Source organism: Amblyomma americanum, chromosome 3, assembly GCF_052857255.1.
Source record: "Amblyomma americanum isolate KBUSLIRL-KWMA chromosome 3, ASM5285725v1, whole genome shotgun sequence".
Classification (NCBI taxonomy): Eukaryota; Metazoa; Arthropoda; class Arachnida; order Ixodida; family Ixodidae; genus Amblyomma; species Amblyomma americanum.
The window spans coordinates 151,333,546-151,348,893 of record NC_135499.1 but is presented as its reverse complement, the minus strand read 5'-3'; the positions used below and the strand labels follow the sequence as shown (position 1 = coordinate 151,348,893).

The window sequence follows — 15,348 nt, the reverse complement described above, 5'->3', positions numbered from 1 at the left end:
AGTCGCCACGGTTGTGTTGGATATCCCTTATTTCACCGCCACCGATGCCTTCATTCCGCTCTCGACGTCCTTGATCACACGTTCCTTCATTTCAAGCGATAAAGCATGCCGCTTTTTGACGCCGCCGCCATCGCTGAAGAAGCCTGAATGCACGGCGTGCGCGCACACAAGACAACAAAGAGACTGCAGTGAAAAAAAAAAAACGACGGCTGCGCTCTGCTGCGTTGCTGGTTCTACCCTGCACTCTGTGCAGTGCACGCCTGGATTGGGTGCTGCTACCATGACGTATGCACTTGCCTTCCCTCGGGCATCACATCGGGGCCGCCTGCTCCTTCTCCCTCTCTCGTTTCGTGGCGTGCGTCCACCAGTCCGCCATGCTCTCTTTTCGCCGCTGCCCGTGCCTCCGCGCATATATACTCCGCTGGCAAAAAACGGGAAGCGAAGCTGCGCTCCGTGCCCGAATTTCATGGTTGCGCTGCGAGCTTCAAAAAACCGCGCTATAGCCGGTATTCTGGTTCGCACGTCTGCGTATTAAGCGGTCGGCCTATACGTTGAGTTCTATGGCGGGAACACCGGTGGTCAGAGAAACCTGCGTTATATCCGGTTCTGCGCTGAAAGTGGTTACGTTATAAGTGGTCTCCACTGTATGTGTTTACATTACTGGCATGCAGTTTTCAGGCCAAACTTTCAACTTAATCTCATCCCCATACACCACTTAAGCTTCGAGGGAGATTTCTCGAGCAGCCTTCGTCAGAGGCAATGCCAAGGAGTATTAAGAATCACAACCGAACCCTGAGTGCAGAAGCAGTTGTTTTTTCCACTCTACAGAGAGAGGAGAATATTGAGGTGGAGCATCAAGTTGAAGAGCATTTGTGAATCCGGGCATTAGACAGGTTCCTTCAGTTTCCCATAGTAGTCCCACCCGTCGCCTCCTCTCCTGAAATGAGAGGGAGGGAAAGAGGTAGATTGGAGAGGGAGACAGAGGAGCACAGCAAGAGGAAAGATGCCGGGGAGGGAGGACATGGGGTGGCATGCGAAGGGAACTGTTTTGTGCATGTACAGGCGTCCCCAAGAGGTGCCTCTTGTTCACCTCGGGTGGCATGATACGGCTAGGGTAGCTTCCCTCAATGCAGTCACCATGACAGGAAGAGGAGATAGCTGACATGATAAAGAGAAGACATATTCTCAAGAGACAATATGGAAAGAAGAAAGAGCAAGAGAACTTGCAGGAGTGTGTACGAGATCTACTACAGCAGTGGTAACCAGGAAGCAAGAAATGGGGTGTGAATGATCCTGTCCCTGGAGGAATGGAAGGAAAACTGTTGAAGTGCAAGGCTAATGACTGTGAAGTTGGGTATCGAAGAAGTTATACATGTGAAAACCACCCATGCCCCACAGAGTCATCGGTCGCAGCAGAGTCCAATTTACTGAAGGACTCTGGCGGCAGCCTCAATAGGCGCATTAGAGGAAACAGAGTGCATGGAGGACATGGCTACATACAGAAAAATGAGAATACACAAAGGACAACAGACTCAGTAGTTGCCTTTGACTTGGCCATTGTAAACTCATTCGGCAATACAAAAGAGCAGCCATTCTAAACTCATTCCGCAATACAGGACAGCAGCTCATCACTTGCAATAGTGGCACGCAGTGTGCATAAACTGACCATCTTCTGTACCATCAGAATGACCTTAGAGAAGTGAATAATTCTAATGTCACAGCACCAACCATTGCTTCACCGTCAGCCTGACTACGCCTACTGCAGAACAAAAGTCTCTCCCATATTTCTCCAATAAACCCAGTCCCTTACCAGATGTGGCCGCTTTATACTCGCAAACTTCCTAATTTCATCCACCAATCTAAATTTCTGCCGCCTCTTAATATGCTTGCCTTCTCTTCAAATCCAGTCCGTTACTCTTAATGACCAACAGTTATCATGCCTTCACATTAAATGCCCTACTGTTGCCCATTTCTTCTTGACTTTGACTAAGATGTCATTAACTCGTGTTTGTTCTGTGACTCACTAAGCTCTTTTCCAGTCTCTTAATGTTACACCTATCATTTCCCTTCGTACAGCTGGCTGCGTTGTCCTCAGTTTAAGCTGAACCCTTTTTCTCTCCTTTTCTACCCCATAGGCAAATACCAATAATATAGAGCTGTTATATATTTTGCTCTAGACCAATACTAGTAAACTGCCATTCACGATCTGCGAGTACCTGGCAGATGAGCTCCACCCTTCTTACTCTACCAGTTATTTAAATTTTTAGGTAGCTGTCACTACCTAGCCCAAGTAAATGCATTCCCTTACCACTTCCAGTGCCACGCTACCCATCGTAAGCTGTGCTGTTTCCTTCCGAAGATGTTGAACATTAATTTTCTGCAAATTAATTCTTAGAACCACCATTCTGTTTTGCCTGTGTAAGTCAGTGATCATGCTTTGCAACTCATCCGAAGCTACTCAGCAAGACAATATCAACAGCGAATCACAGATAACTAAGGTGTTCTATTAGCTCTTATCGCCAACTGTTCCCAGTATTTGTCTCTCCCGACACCCTTCCCAATTTAGAATTTTAATGCTGCCTTTATAAAGAACAACCTTAGACTCTAATCAGGCAAAGGACCAGGCAGGCATTTGTAAAGGCTACTTGACAATGGACCATATTCACACTATCAACCAGCTAATAGAGAAATGCGCAAATATAACCAACCCTTATATGTACTCTTCATAGATTATGAGACAGCATTTGACTCAGTCGAAATCTCAGCAGTCATTACAGAATCAGGGTGCAGAAGAGTCATATGTAAAACTACTGGAAGATAACTATAGCTGCTGTACAGGCACCATAGTCCTCCATAAAGGCCACTGCTTCTGGGCCTCCAAAGCATGACCCCGCAGCAAAGGGAAGGAAGAAAACGAAGAAGGCAACTAGGAAAATCAAGTGTTTCAACTGAAGCAGCACTTCAGAGAAACAGTCCTTCAGAAATGCAGGAGCTATCAGCAGTGCAGGCATGGAAATCTGGTGGTAAGATGATAAGATTTAAGCAGCAGTAAAAGCAAAGTGAAGGAAAGCTTAGACAGGCAATCTCTTCTCCAGCCAGGAGAGGAGAGCCAAGGCGTGCCAAACATACATGAGGATATGGAAACAAAGGAGGGAAAGACGTATACAAGACTGTGCAAAAACTTGACAGAACAAGAAAGGGCATCAACTTAGAAGAAACACAAACTAGTTGGAAGAAGCACTCTACAGAGCTGCTTAATGCACAGAATCCACGGAGCTATTGCGAAGATAGACCGCCAAATTAGGGACTAACTCAAGTGATCATGAGAGCAGAGGTGGAAGAAGCACTATAGATAATGAAAAACTGAAATGCGGCAGGACTGGATCAGGTCCCTGTAGAAGGTGCTGGGAAAAGAGGGTGTTGGCCTGTTCGAAACCATGCCTAACAGGAAGCAATGCCAGATGAAAGGAAAGAAAGCATCATTATCCCAAACTTCAAGGGCGAGGAAAACAACTGCAAGGCTGACAAGGGATAAAGCTGATGTCACAAATCATGACGATCAAGAGTTTTGGATTCAAGACAGAGCAGAGCTGAGCATCAGGCCCCGACAATTTTGATTCATGCTGGGGAAGTCTACTAGAGATGCAATATTTTGCCTCAGACAGTTGGCAGAACATTTTTGCTAGGCAAGCACTTTACATCACTTTTACAGGTTTGGAGAAGGCCTATGATAAGTCCCAAGGCAAGAAATGGTTTGGTTTGTGGGGTTTAACATCCCAAAGCGACTCAGGTTATGAGGGACACTATAGCAGAGGGCTCCAGAAAATTTCGGCCACTTGGGGTTCTTTTAACATGCACCAACATTACACAGCACATGGGCCTCTAGAATTTTGCCTCCATCGAAATTTGACTGCTGCGGCCCGGAAAGAAACTGCATCTTTTGGTTCAGCAGCCGAGCACTATAACCACTGAGCCCCCGCGGCGGTCTTAGGCAAGAACGTGAAGAAGTGTTAGAGAAAAAGATGTTGAAGAGAAATATGCGAAGCCTATTCAGGAAACGTATAGACATACACTGCAACAACAAAAGTTTGCAGCTGCTTAGACTAAACTAGATTCTTTGACATGACAGTGGGACTGCACCAGGGTCCTGCACTGAACTCTTTCCTGTTCAGTACAGTAATGAATGTCCTCACAGGGCATACAGAATATACCTTGAAGTATACTGCACATGGATATCACACTGTTTCAAGGACCAAGGAGAGTGGCGAAGCAAAGCTGGAGGCCTGGTTGAAAATACAGGAGTGAGGTCTGGGAATCAGCTGAAGCAGCATAGAGCATGTGGCTTATAATTAAGGACATAACTAAGCCTAAAGGGCACCATAAGCAAGAGAGCAATGGATTTCAAGTATTTTGGCTTGCCAACTGATGAACAGGGAGACGTGGCAAGAGAGGCCACTCACAGAACTCAACCACGAAATAATGGAAGGCTGTTCCACATGTCGTTTGTTACAAGATCGCTGTTAATATGAGGGGTGAAGTCTACAGAACACAGCTGAGGCCAGCAATGCTGTACGGAACCGAAGTGACACCCTTAAAGAAGGCTAGTGAAAATAATAATTAATAATTGGTTTTTTGGGGAAAGGAAATGGCGCAGTATCTGTCTCATATATCAGGGGTTACCTGAACCGCACCTAAGGGAAGGGATAAAGGAGGGAGTGAAAGAAGAAAGGAAGAAAGAGGTTAGTGGAGGGCTCCGGAATAATTTCGACCACCTGGGAATCTTTACTCCCATCAAAACAATGAGGTTTGATCAGAGTACATCGTCACCTCCTGGTCTGGCCTCACTTTCTTTGTTACTTTAAAATATAAATTAATGGTAAAACCTCCAGTATTTCAGTGCTTGCAAGACCTAGTAGAAGATGCATTCTTTATTTTTTGTTTCCCAGCAGTGTTCTGTTCCTTTAAAACTAATGACGTTGCTGCAAAACCATTTCCGCTTGATTTTAGTCCGCGCTTTATCATGTGATGGGTAGGTGGATTCAGCTCCAGGTAATGGCAGCCACTCATAAGCAGTGAACACATACGTGCTTGCCTTTCACAGCCAATATGCCACAGTTTACAAACAGTGTCAGCTAACAAGCACTAGAGCATAGCGACACTTCACATAATGGGCTGCAAAACATGCGCGAAAAAAATAATTGAACTGTCAAAACTTTAATCTACGGGCTACCTCACTGTCTTCAGTCACTCACTGCAGTCCAAATGGCCAGTGAAAGCACACTGTTCTCCTGTTACCCATGGGTACAGTAGTCCCCACATCATAAGTACACACCGTCACTTACCACAGTTTGTGGGCTCATTAGATCGTTTTTAACTTTTTGTGGCCAGACTGAGGTTCGTTCAGCAGCTAACGAGGTACTTATTGCGAAAAATTTCGAGGTGAAAATGAAGCTTTTCCACCAACACTTCATTTGAACTCGTGATGTTGATGTCCAGAACAACAGGAACTCTCTGATTACTCGCTGGAAGTGGATGACAACATGGTCTAGCTGAAGAGATTCACAAACAATGATAGTATTAGACATCACCACTGTTCGCTACTGATAACATGCCCGAGGTGATGCCACCAGTATTTCAGTTTTTGGCCTTCTCTAGCTTATAAAAGCTCCATTTACAGTGAAAGCAGCTTCTTTATAACTAAAATATGGTAACCATTACCAATATACAAAGGTCAACTTTGATGTGTCCTCAGTGCCCTTTTGAGCTGCAAGTAAGATGCGAGCAATTGAGGAGATGGTGCAAAAAATGGGGGCCTAACACTGAAGCCCCAACCCCGGCACAAATGTTCTTTTCCTTCAGGATCTGCCTGAATTAATTTTCAGTTCCGAAACCTGTGTTCTTGCAGTCATCCTTGCCTAAACGATGCTTTTTAATGACAGACGACCCAACATGCATAAAAAAAATCAGGCGGATGTTTCGGACCCAATTCAAACAAGCAGAACCACCTTTTTGATGAAAATCAGGCAGATGTTTCGGACCCAATTCAAACAAGCAGAACCACCTTTTTGATGAATTATTAAAGCAGTCAGGGCAACGCAACACAAACTTCACTGTACAACAGGGAGATCGCACCAGAATTTAGCTAAAAAGATAACACGTCTCACCCAAATACATGTAATGCATTCAACATTGTTTTCCTTGTTTTCAAACCTAAACTTTGCTGTTAGCGACACATAATATGCCATTTTAGTTTCACATACATACAGAGTTCCCGTACGGAAACGTGAGCAGTCTACGTAGCCTAAGCGCATGTCGTTTGAAACCCTTATAATTACACGTACACAAGGCACGCCGCGTGCTGTTTCTAGCGCAATCTACTTAAAGGTACAGACACTGCTGTAGCCACTTTAAAGGGACTATGCATCGAATAAAAAGTCACTTGTAAATGTTTTCAATGAACAATGCTTAGAAATGATGCTAAGAAGCATTCACACCAAGTATGAGTTCAGAACTGAGCCGGCAATTTATTATGAACTTTTAATTAAAAAAACCGTGTTTTTCAAAATTCGCGGGCCGATTGGTGTACTTGTAGTGACCGATTTTGGAACTAAAATCGTGGAACAAAGACGTCACCGTACCATGACGTCGCCAGGCCACCACACGCTCTCATTTGCTGGAACCACGGCAGCCACGACGTCACGGGCACACTTCCGGTAGCCGTGAAAATTGTCTGCTCGTGCCGCCGCGCGACCCTCTCGGGCAAGCGCGAGCCAGTCAGGGCATTGCCTTCGCGCATATGGTCTCAATTTTCCTCTGCCGCCTCCTTCTGTCAGGAGTTCCAAAGCCACTCGCACGGCTCTTCGTGCGCACGCATGGGGCTCGATGCCCATCGCGGCCGTAAAAGCGAGCAGTCCCACCTCGAGGTCTGGGTTTATTACAGCTAACTACAACAGACGACAAGCAAAAAAACCAGACGCGCGCCGCAATCCAGGAAGGAGAAGAGATCGAAGAGATGCCGCCACGCCGCCGACGCTGCTGCTGCTGGGGGCTAGGAGCGACAAATGGAAGTTGCAAAATAAACGTCAGCGGATGACGTATTCATGGGCGGGGCCAGTTCCAGAGCTGTTCTCTTTATTTTTTTCTGGTGCCACTCGTGTACGAGTTAAGGGGGGAGAGGAGGAGCGTAATTTTTAATCGTCTATATCCTCGCTGTTATTGATGCTAGCTCAAAAATTCTTGCACTGGGGTGACGAGTGATCAAATGCCTATCTCTCGTCTGCTTTACGTAATGTCAATTAATTTATTGCATAGTCCTTTAATACATGAAGAAAAATCTCTCGTCTGCTTTACGTAATGTCAATTAATTTATTGCATAGTCCCTTTAATACAAGAAGAGTCAGAACCAAGCAAGTCGAACTGCGTCGGAGCATTGCTATGAAGACAACAAACACTACTTCGTCAGGCTTAACAACTGGAAAATTGCCCTTCTGGCTGAAAAACAAAAGCTATTTGGCACTTGAAACATTATGCAAGGGTATGAATGGGCAAATTGAAGGTGAATACAACAGTTTAGAGCACGATACCACGTTGAGGGCTTAGCGATGAAGCTGTTATTGCTGTGAAGCGGGTGAGTTGGGCACCGCCATGTTGTCAACATTACGTATGCAAGCAACGCAAGGACTGCAACATAAAAATCAGAGTACATATTTAAGACTCATATAAGAGCTTTCGTACATACACTCGCGTGCATACGTGCCGACCCATAAGAGAACTACGTACGTGAAACTATAAGCTATCTTATATTCACTCTGCCGGTCTCTACGAACGTGGACAGTCTGACCGTAGGGGTAAACTTTTCAACACTAGTTTGCGGGTGAACATCCAGAAACCAAATTAAAGGCAAGGCAAAAGCGTTTCTGTGACACAACACTGCACTGCAAGACAAAGGACAAAGCATGGAAGAGAGAGCTGCGCCAACCCTTTGCGGCACCATTATCACGTTACCAAGAATGCTTGTACCAAAAAGAATAAACAGTTCTTTGCTTCAAAAAGCGCTTAGATTAACCTAAGGAGAATACTTTCATACTTCTCAGCATCGCGTTCTTAAAAACTGAGCACAAATTGCATGTGCTGCTTAGAATCATGTGACCAAAAAAAAAATTTACGGCTGATTCTCAAAGTAAGGCTAAATGCGAATTAGGTGCACTAGCACCTCTGTTTTCACTTCGGTTCTGGTGTTAGCAAATACCAGAACACCCAGGTGAAAATGTCCAAATGGGATTCTTTATGGTCTCGGCTCAAAAGGTTTATTGGCCCATTACCTGTAGCTGCTGGGATCAGTAGCCGCTGGAACCAGTAACAGCTGATAGCAGGGACATTTACTTGGATAAACCATCAATGTAATATGTACTTATATTAATAACTTTCTGAAAAGCTACAAAATGTTTTAAAGAGTTGCTTAATGATAATAAGAACACTCCAAAAATTAAAAAAAACAGAAGCAACCTACACTAAAATGTGTAACCTTGTAGAACCACGCAGATCTGCCTATAGTGAGAACACACAGCTTAAATCATAGCAAGTGCCAACAAGACCAACAACAAAGCACTGCAATACACACAACTTATTACATACACTCACGTTAATGCAAACTGTTACTATGACCTAATGCTTATATACTCCCTCATTAAGGGCATACCACAGGTGTTAGTGGGGAACAGTTAATAAACAGTTTTCTCATTAAATTTCAGCACTATTTTTGCAATTTATAGTAGAAAAACTCTGAGATTTCAGTGAAAAATTTTGTTAATTGAGGAACGCCATTACAACATAAACCGAACAAAAGTTGTCATTTGAACAACAAAAAGTTCTCTGTAGGAGCCAGTTGATCCCACTTCAGAATCAGAAGCTCCCAGCAGGGACTAGAAAAGGCTCCTTTCAGGGACCATTTCATTAAGCAGCAAACCAAAAGGCTTCCTTCTGGGACCAGTAGAAAACCAGAAGGCTTCTTTCTGGGACCATTATATCCAAGCAAAAAACCAGTTGGTGCCCTACAGGGACCATTTCAATCAGCAGCAAACCAGAAGGCTTCCTTCTGGGACCAGATGAAACCTAGAAACCAGCAGAATCCCATTAACAAATTTTCACTTGGGGATCAATGGATTCACTGTTCACGCACAGAACTTGTTCAGATAGTGGTAATAGGTTAATGCCCATATAAGCGGGATCGGTCATTCTCTACATTAACAGATCCCTGGGAGTTTTCATACCAGTCCTGGCAGCAGTTAAATGACTGTAGTGCTCCATACTGCAGTGTTGCCCAGCGTGGAAGTATTAGGCTGTAAGGAACTTCGTGAGCACACTACTGCAGCAGGCGGCTGGACAGTAGATGTCATCACCTGGCTCAAGGCGAATGTGCATTGAGGCAGCCCAGGAAAGCAGGTTCCAGAGCACATTTACACAAGGCTCTCCTGAAAGCGGACCAAAATCATCAGCAACTGTTTGGCTGACTGGCGCCACCACTCATTACGTTTTGCAGAGTCATTGGGGGGGGGGGTGCCCGAATCACGAGTCGTTTTTTTTTTTTGTTTTGTTTTTTTACTACGCGCAGTGCTATTCCGTTTCACACAGTTCACAGGCCCGTTTATATGGGCGAGGGTTCCGACTCCGCGCACGGCGAGAGAGCAATCATGCGTCCCGCGAAACCATGCACGCGGGTGCTGTCGCGCACACGGTTCGGGAAAGAAACGCTTCCGCGCAACTGGACTACAGACGGGTCACAAGGAGCAACGCGCCCGGCAGCGGTCGGCGAATCAACGAACGCGCACTCGGCCGCGCTCGGCACTTACGTATGCACCGGCCCGTCCGGTCCATCCGGCGGAGGTCTCCGCTTCGCTTGCTTTGCAAACTGTGCTCTGTGGGTGCAAAATCGAAAATTTTCGCCGTAAATCTCACGCCCAGGTATCAGCAGCGTTAAAGCAGCGCTGGGCCAGTGGGAGACGTTATGCGCACACGCACGAGAGGAGCAATCCGGCGATCGCGGACGTTAAAAATCCGCTCGGCGACGGAGGCAGCGACTAACGGCGACCGCGACTCTCACCCCGGGCAAATTATTTTTTTTTAAGCACCCGAAGAGAAAGAAACGCAACAGCCGCTATAAAAGTTATTCGGCCAACCCGAAACGAATTAAGACAGCACATCGAGGGAGGGCGCGCACGCTTTCTTTCCACACGAGACAGCGGTTCGGGAGTCGCCGGTAATCGCTGCCGACGAAACGATAAAAGCACTACCAAAATGACCATGCACGCTCTCACTAAAGCGACGCAGCGTCGTACCTCAAAGCAGCACGCCTGTAGCGAGGGCTGAGCAACGGAGCTTTGTCCGCCATGTCGTGTCCGACGCGCGGGCGTTTGAAGTTTAGAGCCGTGGCCTCGTGTCGAGCCGCGGTTGCGGGGCCGGTTCAGTATAAAGTGTTACGTTCGGCCGGGAGTAAACGCCGGACACATCGCGGAAGCAGCTTGCAAAGCGGGCAATAAGGCACGGAACTCCGAAATCGTCGTCAAACCTCGCTTGCACTCCCGTGGTTCGGCGTGCGCAGGTGCCAGCGTGGGTCGTGCGTCTCCGTCGCTTGCCCGCGCGCGCGACTGCCTCGACCAGCAAGTGCGGGATGCGACCTTTTAATGATACGCGTTGTGCGCCTGTTTTGTTTTCGTGCACGGCGCGCGCATCGCACAACGAAGAAAACACAAGCATCGCCGGAAAAACGCGATAAAGGCTTATGACAGTGGAAAGAAATGGAGTGTCAGTCACACACGAGCGTGCACAAGCTTGTATAAAAATAAAAAAAACGCCGGAGTTTCTGAAACCTTCGGGCAACGGAGCCGCCTGGCTGATAAGCACGAGACCTCAAAGATCAAGCTAACGGCACTAATGGTAGACGCGGCCCACGAAAACTCCAGCCAAAGCCGAGCCAAGTCGCTAGCATCAACATGCACCGTGATCGAACAGTTCCGCCCAAAGCGGCGAAACCACAGCACTATGGACACGTCAAGTCGCCTCGGTCAAAGATCAGCCCGTTTCGGCAAATCTAGGGATTTGCTTTCATGGACGCGCTAGTACAACGGTGACTGTCGTTTTGGTGTCCGCCTTTTCATCGGTTTGAGTCATATGTGCGCGCGCATTGTCTAGTGCGAGTCTTCTTTCGCCTCTTTCCTTCCATAACATTTCAGTTGACAGTAGACAGTTTTAGCTCTGCGTACGCAAGTGCTTGCGTACGCAAAGAGCTACGGCGCTGCGTGCGTTACGCTGTCCGCTCCGAAGTATAGTTTTAGCTGACCGTGCCGTAGCGTCCCTCAGGCACACGTGGCGCCATCTAGTGACAAGAAGTCAAACCACATCAACGCTCGGTTGAAGAAAATTTCATCCGTGATTACTGATAACTACTGTGAGTGCATTGGGAGCCTTTTTTGTTCCAAGAAGAAAAACTACGCAAACCGAAGAAAATGCAAGATCTGGCTAAAAGTTAGAAAACTGCTTCGCCAGGTGTCGTTGCTCCGAGGAAAGCACACTGAATATAGTTAGGCCTGGGAGCTTGAAGATCGCCAAATTATCTGAAATACAGGGGCTAGTTATCGCTTATACCGCTACGTGTGGGCAATATTAGGCGAAATAAAAGCGAACCGCTACCATTTTAGCGAGCTATTGCGTCGGAGAATCCAGCGGCGACATATATTTATTCCGAAGTGGGCGAACAGGGCGCCGCCATCTTGTCAAAGTTAGCGTACGCAAGCCACGCAAGCGCCGCAACGCAAACTCCGCTGGCTAGCGTACGCAAAGCTACCGTACGCAAGACGCAAGGCTTGCGCTTGCGTTCTGCGCATGCGCACTACCGTCCCCGCAAACTCCTCGCGTACGCTAACTCTTTGCGTACGCACAGCTAAACCTGTCTAGTCAGCGCCTGTCCTGCGTTGCGTCTTTTGGCCGGTTTTGACATGGATGACGGAGCACTTCGCGCTGCGCTGTGCGCGACTGCAGCCGCCTCCTCTCGCTCACCGTCTTGGCCGAAAACGCCGGTATTCACCGCATCGACGGAAGCCCCAGCCAGCAACGGCACCGGTGCGACACTGACCCCCGAAGAGGAGGCTGTAGCAATGGCGGAATAGCGGTGGTGGTATCCCCCGTCTTCGCGGACTGACGTTACGTCGCCTTCCCCTCCTTATTCCTTCCATTGTCTTCCTCTTCTGTATTGCTCCCCTCTCCGCACCTCGCGGTTAGGACGCGACATCTGAGCCCGCCCGATAAAAAGGGCTCAGCCACAGTATCGCCACCATCAGGGGCGCCGGCAATACTGCTCTGTGGGCTGCTGTTTGCCCCTGCGCAATGGTGTCATAGACCTTGCCAACCAGATCGCCGCCATTTTGTTGTCTGGACTGCGCGAGGGGCTCGCAGCAGCCTAGTGAACAGGCCACGGCGCCCAGGGAGCGGTTTGGTAGAGGCGTGCCACCTGAACAAAGCAGTCCAGTGATTAGTATGGCGGCAATCACGTGGAAGGCTATGTTACAGTGCCTAGAATTGTTCTAGCCACTGTGGCTGCGGTGCAAAAACCAGGCAAGCAATATGGCGACGGCCGCTTTCCCAGCGTATTTGTACGCGCCCGATCCGCGCACCGATGTTTTCACTTAGAAAACAAATAACTGCTGTTAAATGATACGAAAAACGTAAACAATAATGAGCTCAGTGAGAAATGATACAACAGACGTAAGACAATAATGAGCTAAATGAGAACGCGGTTACAAAATAAACATGCTTCCACCTCTTCTGGGCACTACTTTCCGACGCGGATGAGAGTTGCGCGCTTCTGGGGAACTTTTTTTTTTTTTCAGTATTCGCGCATTTGTCGTGGTATCGAGACCCCGCATTTCTCCGTGTGGCTGAGCTGGTTTGACGTGTTCCATGATTTTGTGTTTGCCGCGAAGATGGTGTGTGTGTGTATGTGATGGCGAACACTTGCCGCGCGCACCACTACCGCGGATACGAGAGATCGTTCAAGTTGTAGATTCCAACCAAGATAACAGGAGGATCCCCTGCCCGTACGCTGTGCTCCAAGGTAAGTCATCCAGATATTTCTTAATACAAGCCCTCACCGTAATCGGTTCACCGGCGCACAGCAAGCATGCACACACGCTGCGGGAAGCATCGGTGCGCCACTGGACTCAAGCACCGCCCACAGCCGGTATTAAAAGTCCCTAGATCAGCTGTGCTAGGGACTTTAGCCGGCGTCCCTAGGTGTACTTGCCGGTAGCACGGGAAGACAACTACGCTACCAGAAAGACAGCCTGCTCTATTCGACCAGCGAAGAAGCATGCCTTAGCAAAGTACCGAGCTTTCGCCAAAGACTCTGCCCGCAGACGCGCCGGGCAACGAACCGCGCTGCTCCCTGTTTGCCTTAGTCGTCGCTAAGCCTAGCCGCTTCACATCGATGCCGCCGCTAAGGGCGCTTCGGAACTGATCAGCGCTGTAAAATAAAAGTGCTATTCTCGTCACCGTTTTACTGTGAACCTCGTCTAATAAAATTAAGATATGCTCGATTTCCGCGACGCCTTCAGCAGCGGAACTAGCAGACACAGGAGAGCCGCACTCGGTAGAAACAAATCGGCTATGGGAAGAAAATTGCTTGCGTCGCAGCTATCGCTTCTACCAGGAACTCGGTATTAGTCAACAATCCTCAATAATGATTCATGTTTGACATTCCTCTACTCCACAGCTTGTAGCTTGGTATGAACGCGGCGGCCGTCAAACATGTCGGCAGACCAGCCCTGCGAAAAGCGCGCAACCTTGTTATCATGGCGCTTGCACGGCCGCGGTGCGCATCAAAACCGTCCCAACAGCCTCCTATTCGCTCGGGTCGTCGTAGTATACTGCGAAAAGCACTGTAGGGGACCGAGCGCGAGTGCGGGAGACGCAGCCAAGGCAGACGAAACTCGAAAGCGCGCGAACAACGTCATTCCCGATAGTCCTTGCTTCGAACGAGAATCAACGAGAAGGCGACCTGCAGGTAGCGCTTGCAAGTGTGAATAACGGTGTTCTCGAGCAGTTGCCTGGTTGCAAGCAACTGCTGGGCGCATGCCCTTTGCAACTCGCAAGTGTGAACGGGGCTTAACGCGATTCAGCAAAATCTGTTAAGGTATTTATATTTTACGATACGTTGCAGAGCACTCTTTAATTTATGCGAGCAAGGAGTGAACGCCGCCGGCGCGCAGCGCCATTGGGCCAGGCAGGCCAAGCGCAGTGGCTGCAGGGCGCAAAAGAAGCGGCTACAGCACACGAACAAATAGTGCACAAAAGCGCGATGGGCACCGGCATCGTACCCTGTATGTTCGATTAGCAGCCAAGCCAAAGTACTGCCTTGACCGGCCGTTACGTATCTTGGTTGTTGGCACGGGAGTTTGTTTTTATATCCGCCGTAAGCTTTTCCTTCACTTAGCCTTACAAGGTGCCATTTCACACGAGGCATACAGCTGACATGGTTCTCAATGTTGTTCACACACACTCCGGCGGCAGCAATTGAAACGCCATAGATACGTGGAAACGTAACCGTCGGAGCGTATTTACTCGCTTTTGAATCCCGTAAACGCTTCCGCATCGTAACTAATGTGAGAAAAGCGACTGTAAGCATTCCTCACGCCATTTGCATTACAACGAGCAAGCCCCGGAGTCACCGACGTAAAAACTTGCATTCACTGAAGCTACCGCGCTCGGCGACGGTGGCTTTTTCAAACGACGCCTCTCGCACTGAAAGGTTATGTGCTAGTTGCGTATCCCGGATTTGGTATATTTTATCACAATCGTTTCATGCCGTACGAGGCGCTTGTTTTTACAACTGTTGCAAAACTACGCTCGAATCGGTGCGAAGGCAGCGGCCATTGCGGAAGGCGGGGACACGAACCAGTCTTGCGCGTCGATTGGCTGATGTCCCCGCCGCGCGGGGCCAACGGCGGACACCGGGCGAAAATCTACAGTCGGATACAACTGAAGAACAGAGCGGCTTTGCCCCTCGAAGGACCCCGGCCTGCAGCCAATATATCGCCCTCAAAGGCTCTCGTGGGGATGCGGAAATGCGAAAGCATTTCCGTGTTCCGTTGCCTCCTCTGTTATTTAGTAATGGAATTAGGGGTTAAAGGAAATTACTCAATTAGTTACTTGATTAAACAATCGTTAATTTTTAATAACTTCATTATTCCTATTCAATTCTGAAGGAATTGCTAGTAATTCACCAATTTCATGAATTGCAGTAATTGGCAAAATTGCCTTGTTTAAATTCAGTAATTAAGTCAAAACTTTCAATTGAAT

At 47.9% G+C, this 15,348-nt stretch overlaps 1 protein-coding gene across 5 annotated transcripts in view; it reads right to left on the bottom strand.

Moving 5' to 3' along the window:
• Positions 1-15,348, bottom strand: part of LOC144125184 (E3 SUMO-protein ligase PIAS2-like) — a 129,195-nt gene that overhangs the window by 47,861 nt on the left and 65,986 nt on the right. For 3 of the 5 annotated variants that reach the window (XR_013313345.1, XM_077658350.1, XM_077658349.1), the window contains one exon: positions 9,849-9,914. The exons of the other annotated variants lie outside the window; for them this stretch is intronic. Coding sequence is in view for 2 of the 3 variants with exons in the window: in XM_077658350.1 (XP_077514476.1) it covers positions 9,849-9,914 (66 nt within the window). In the remaining variant the exon portion in view is untranslated. The remainder of the gene's footprint in view (positions 1-9,848; positions 9,915-15,348) is intronic. 5 annotated transcript variants of the gene reach the window in all.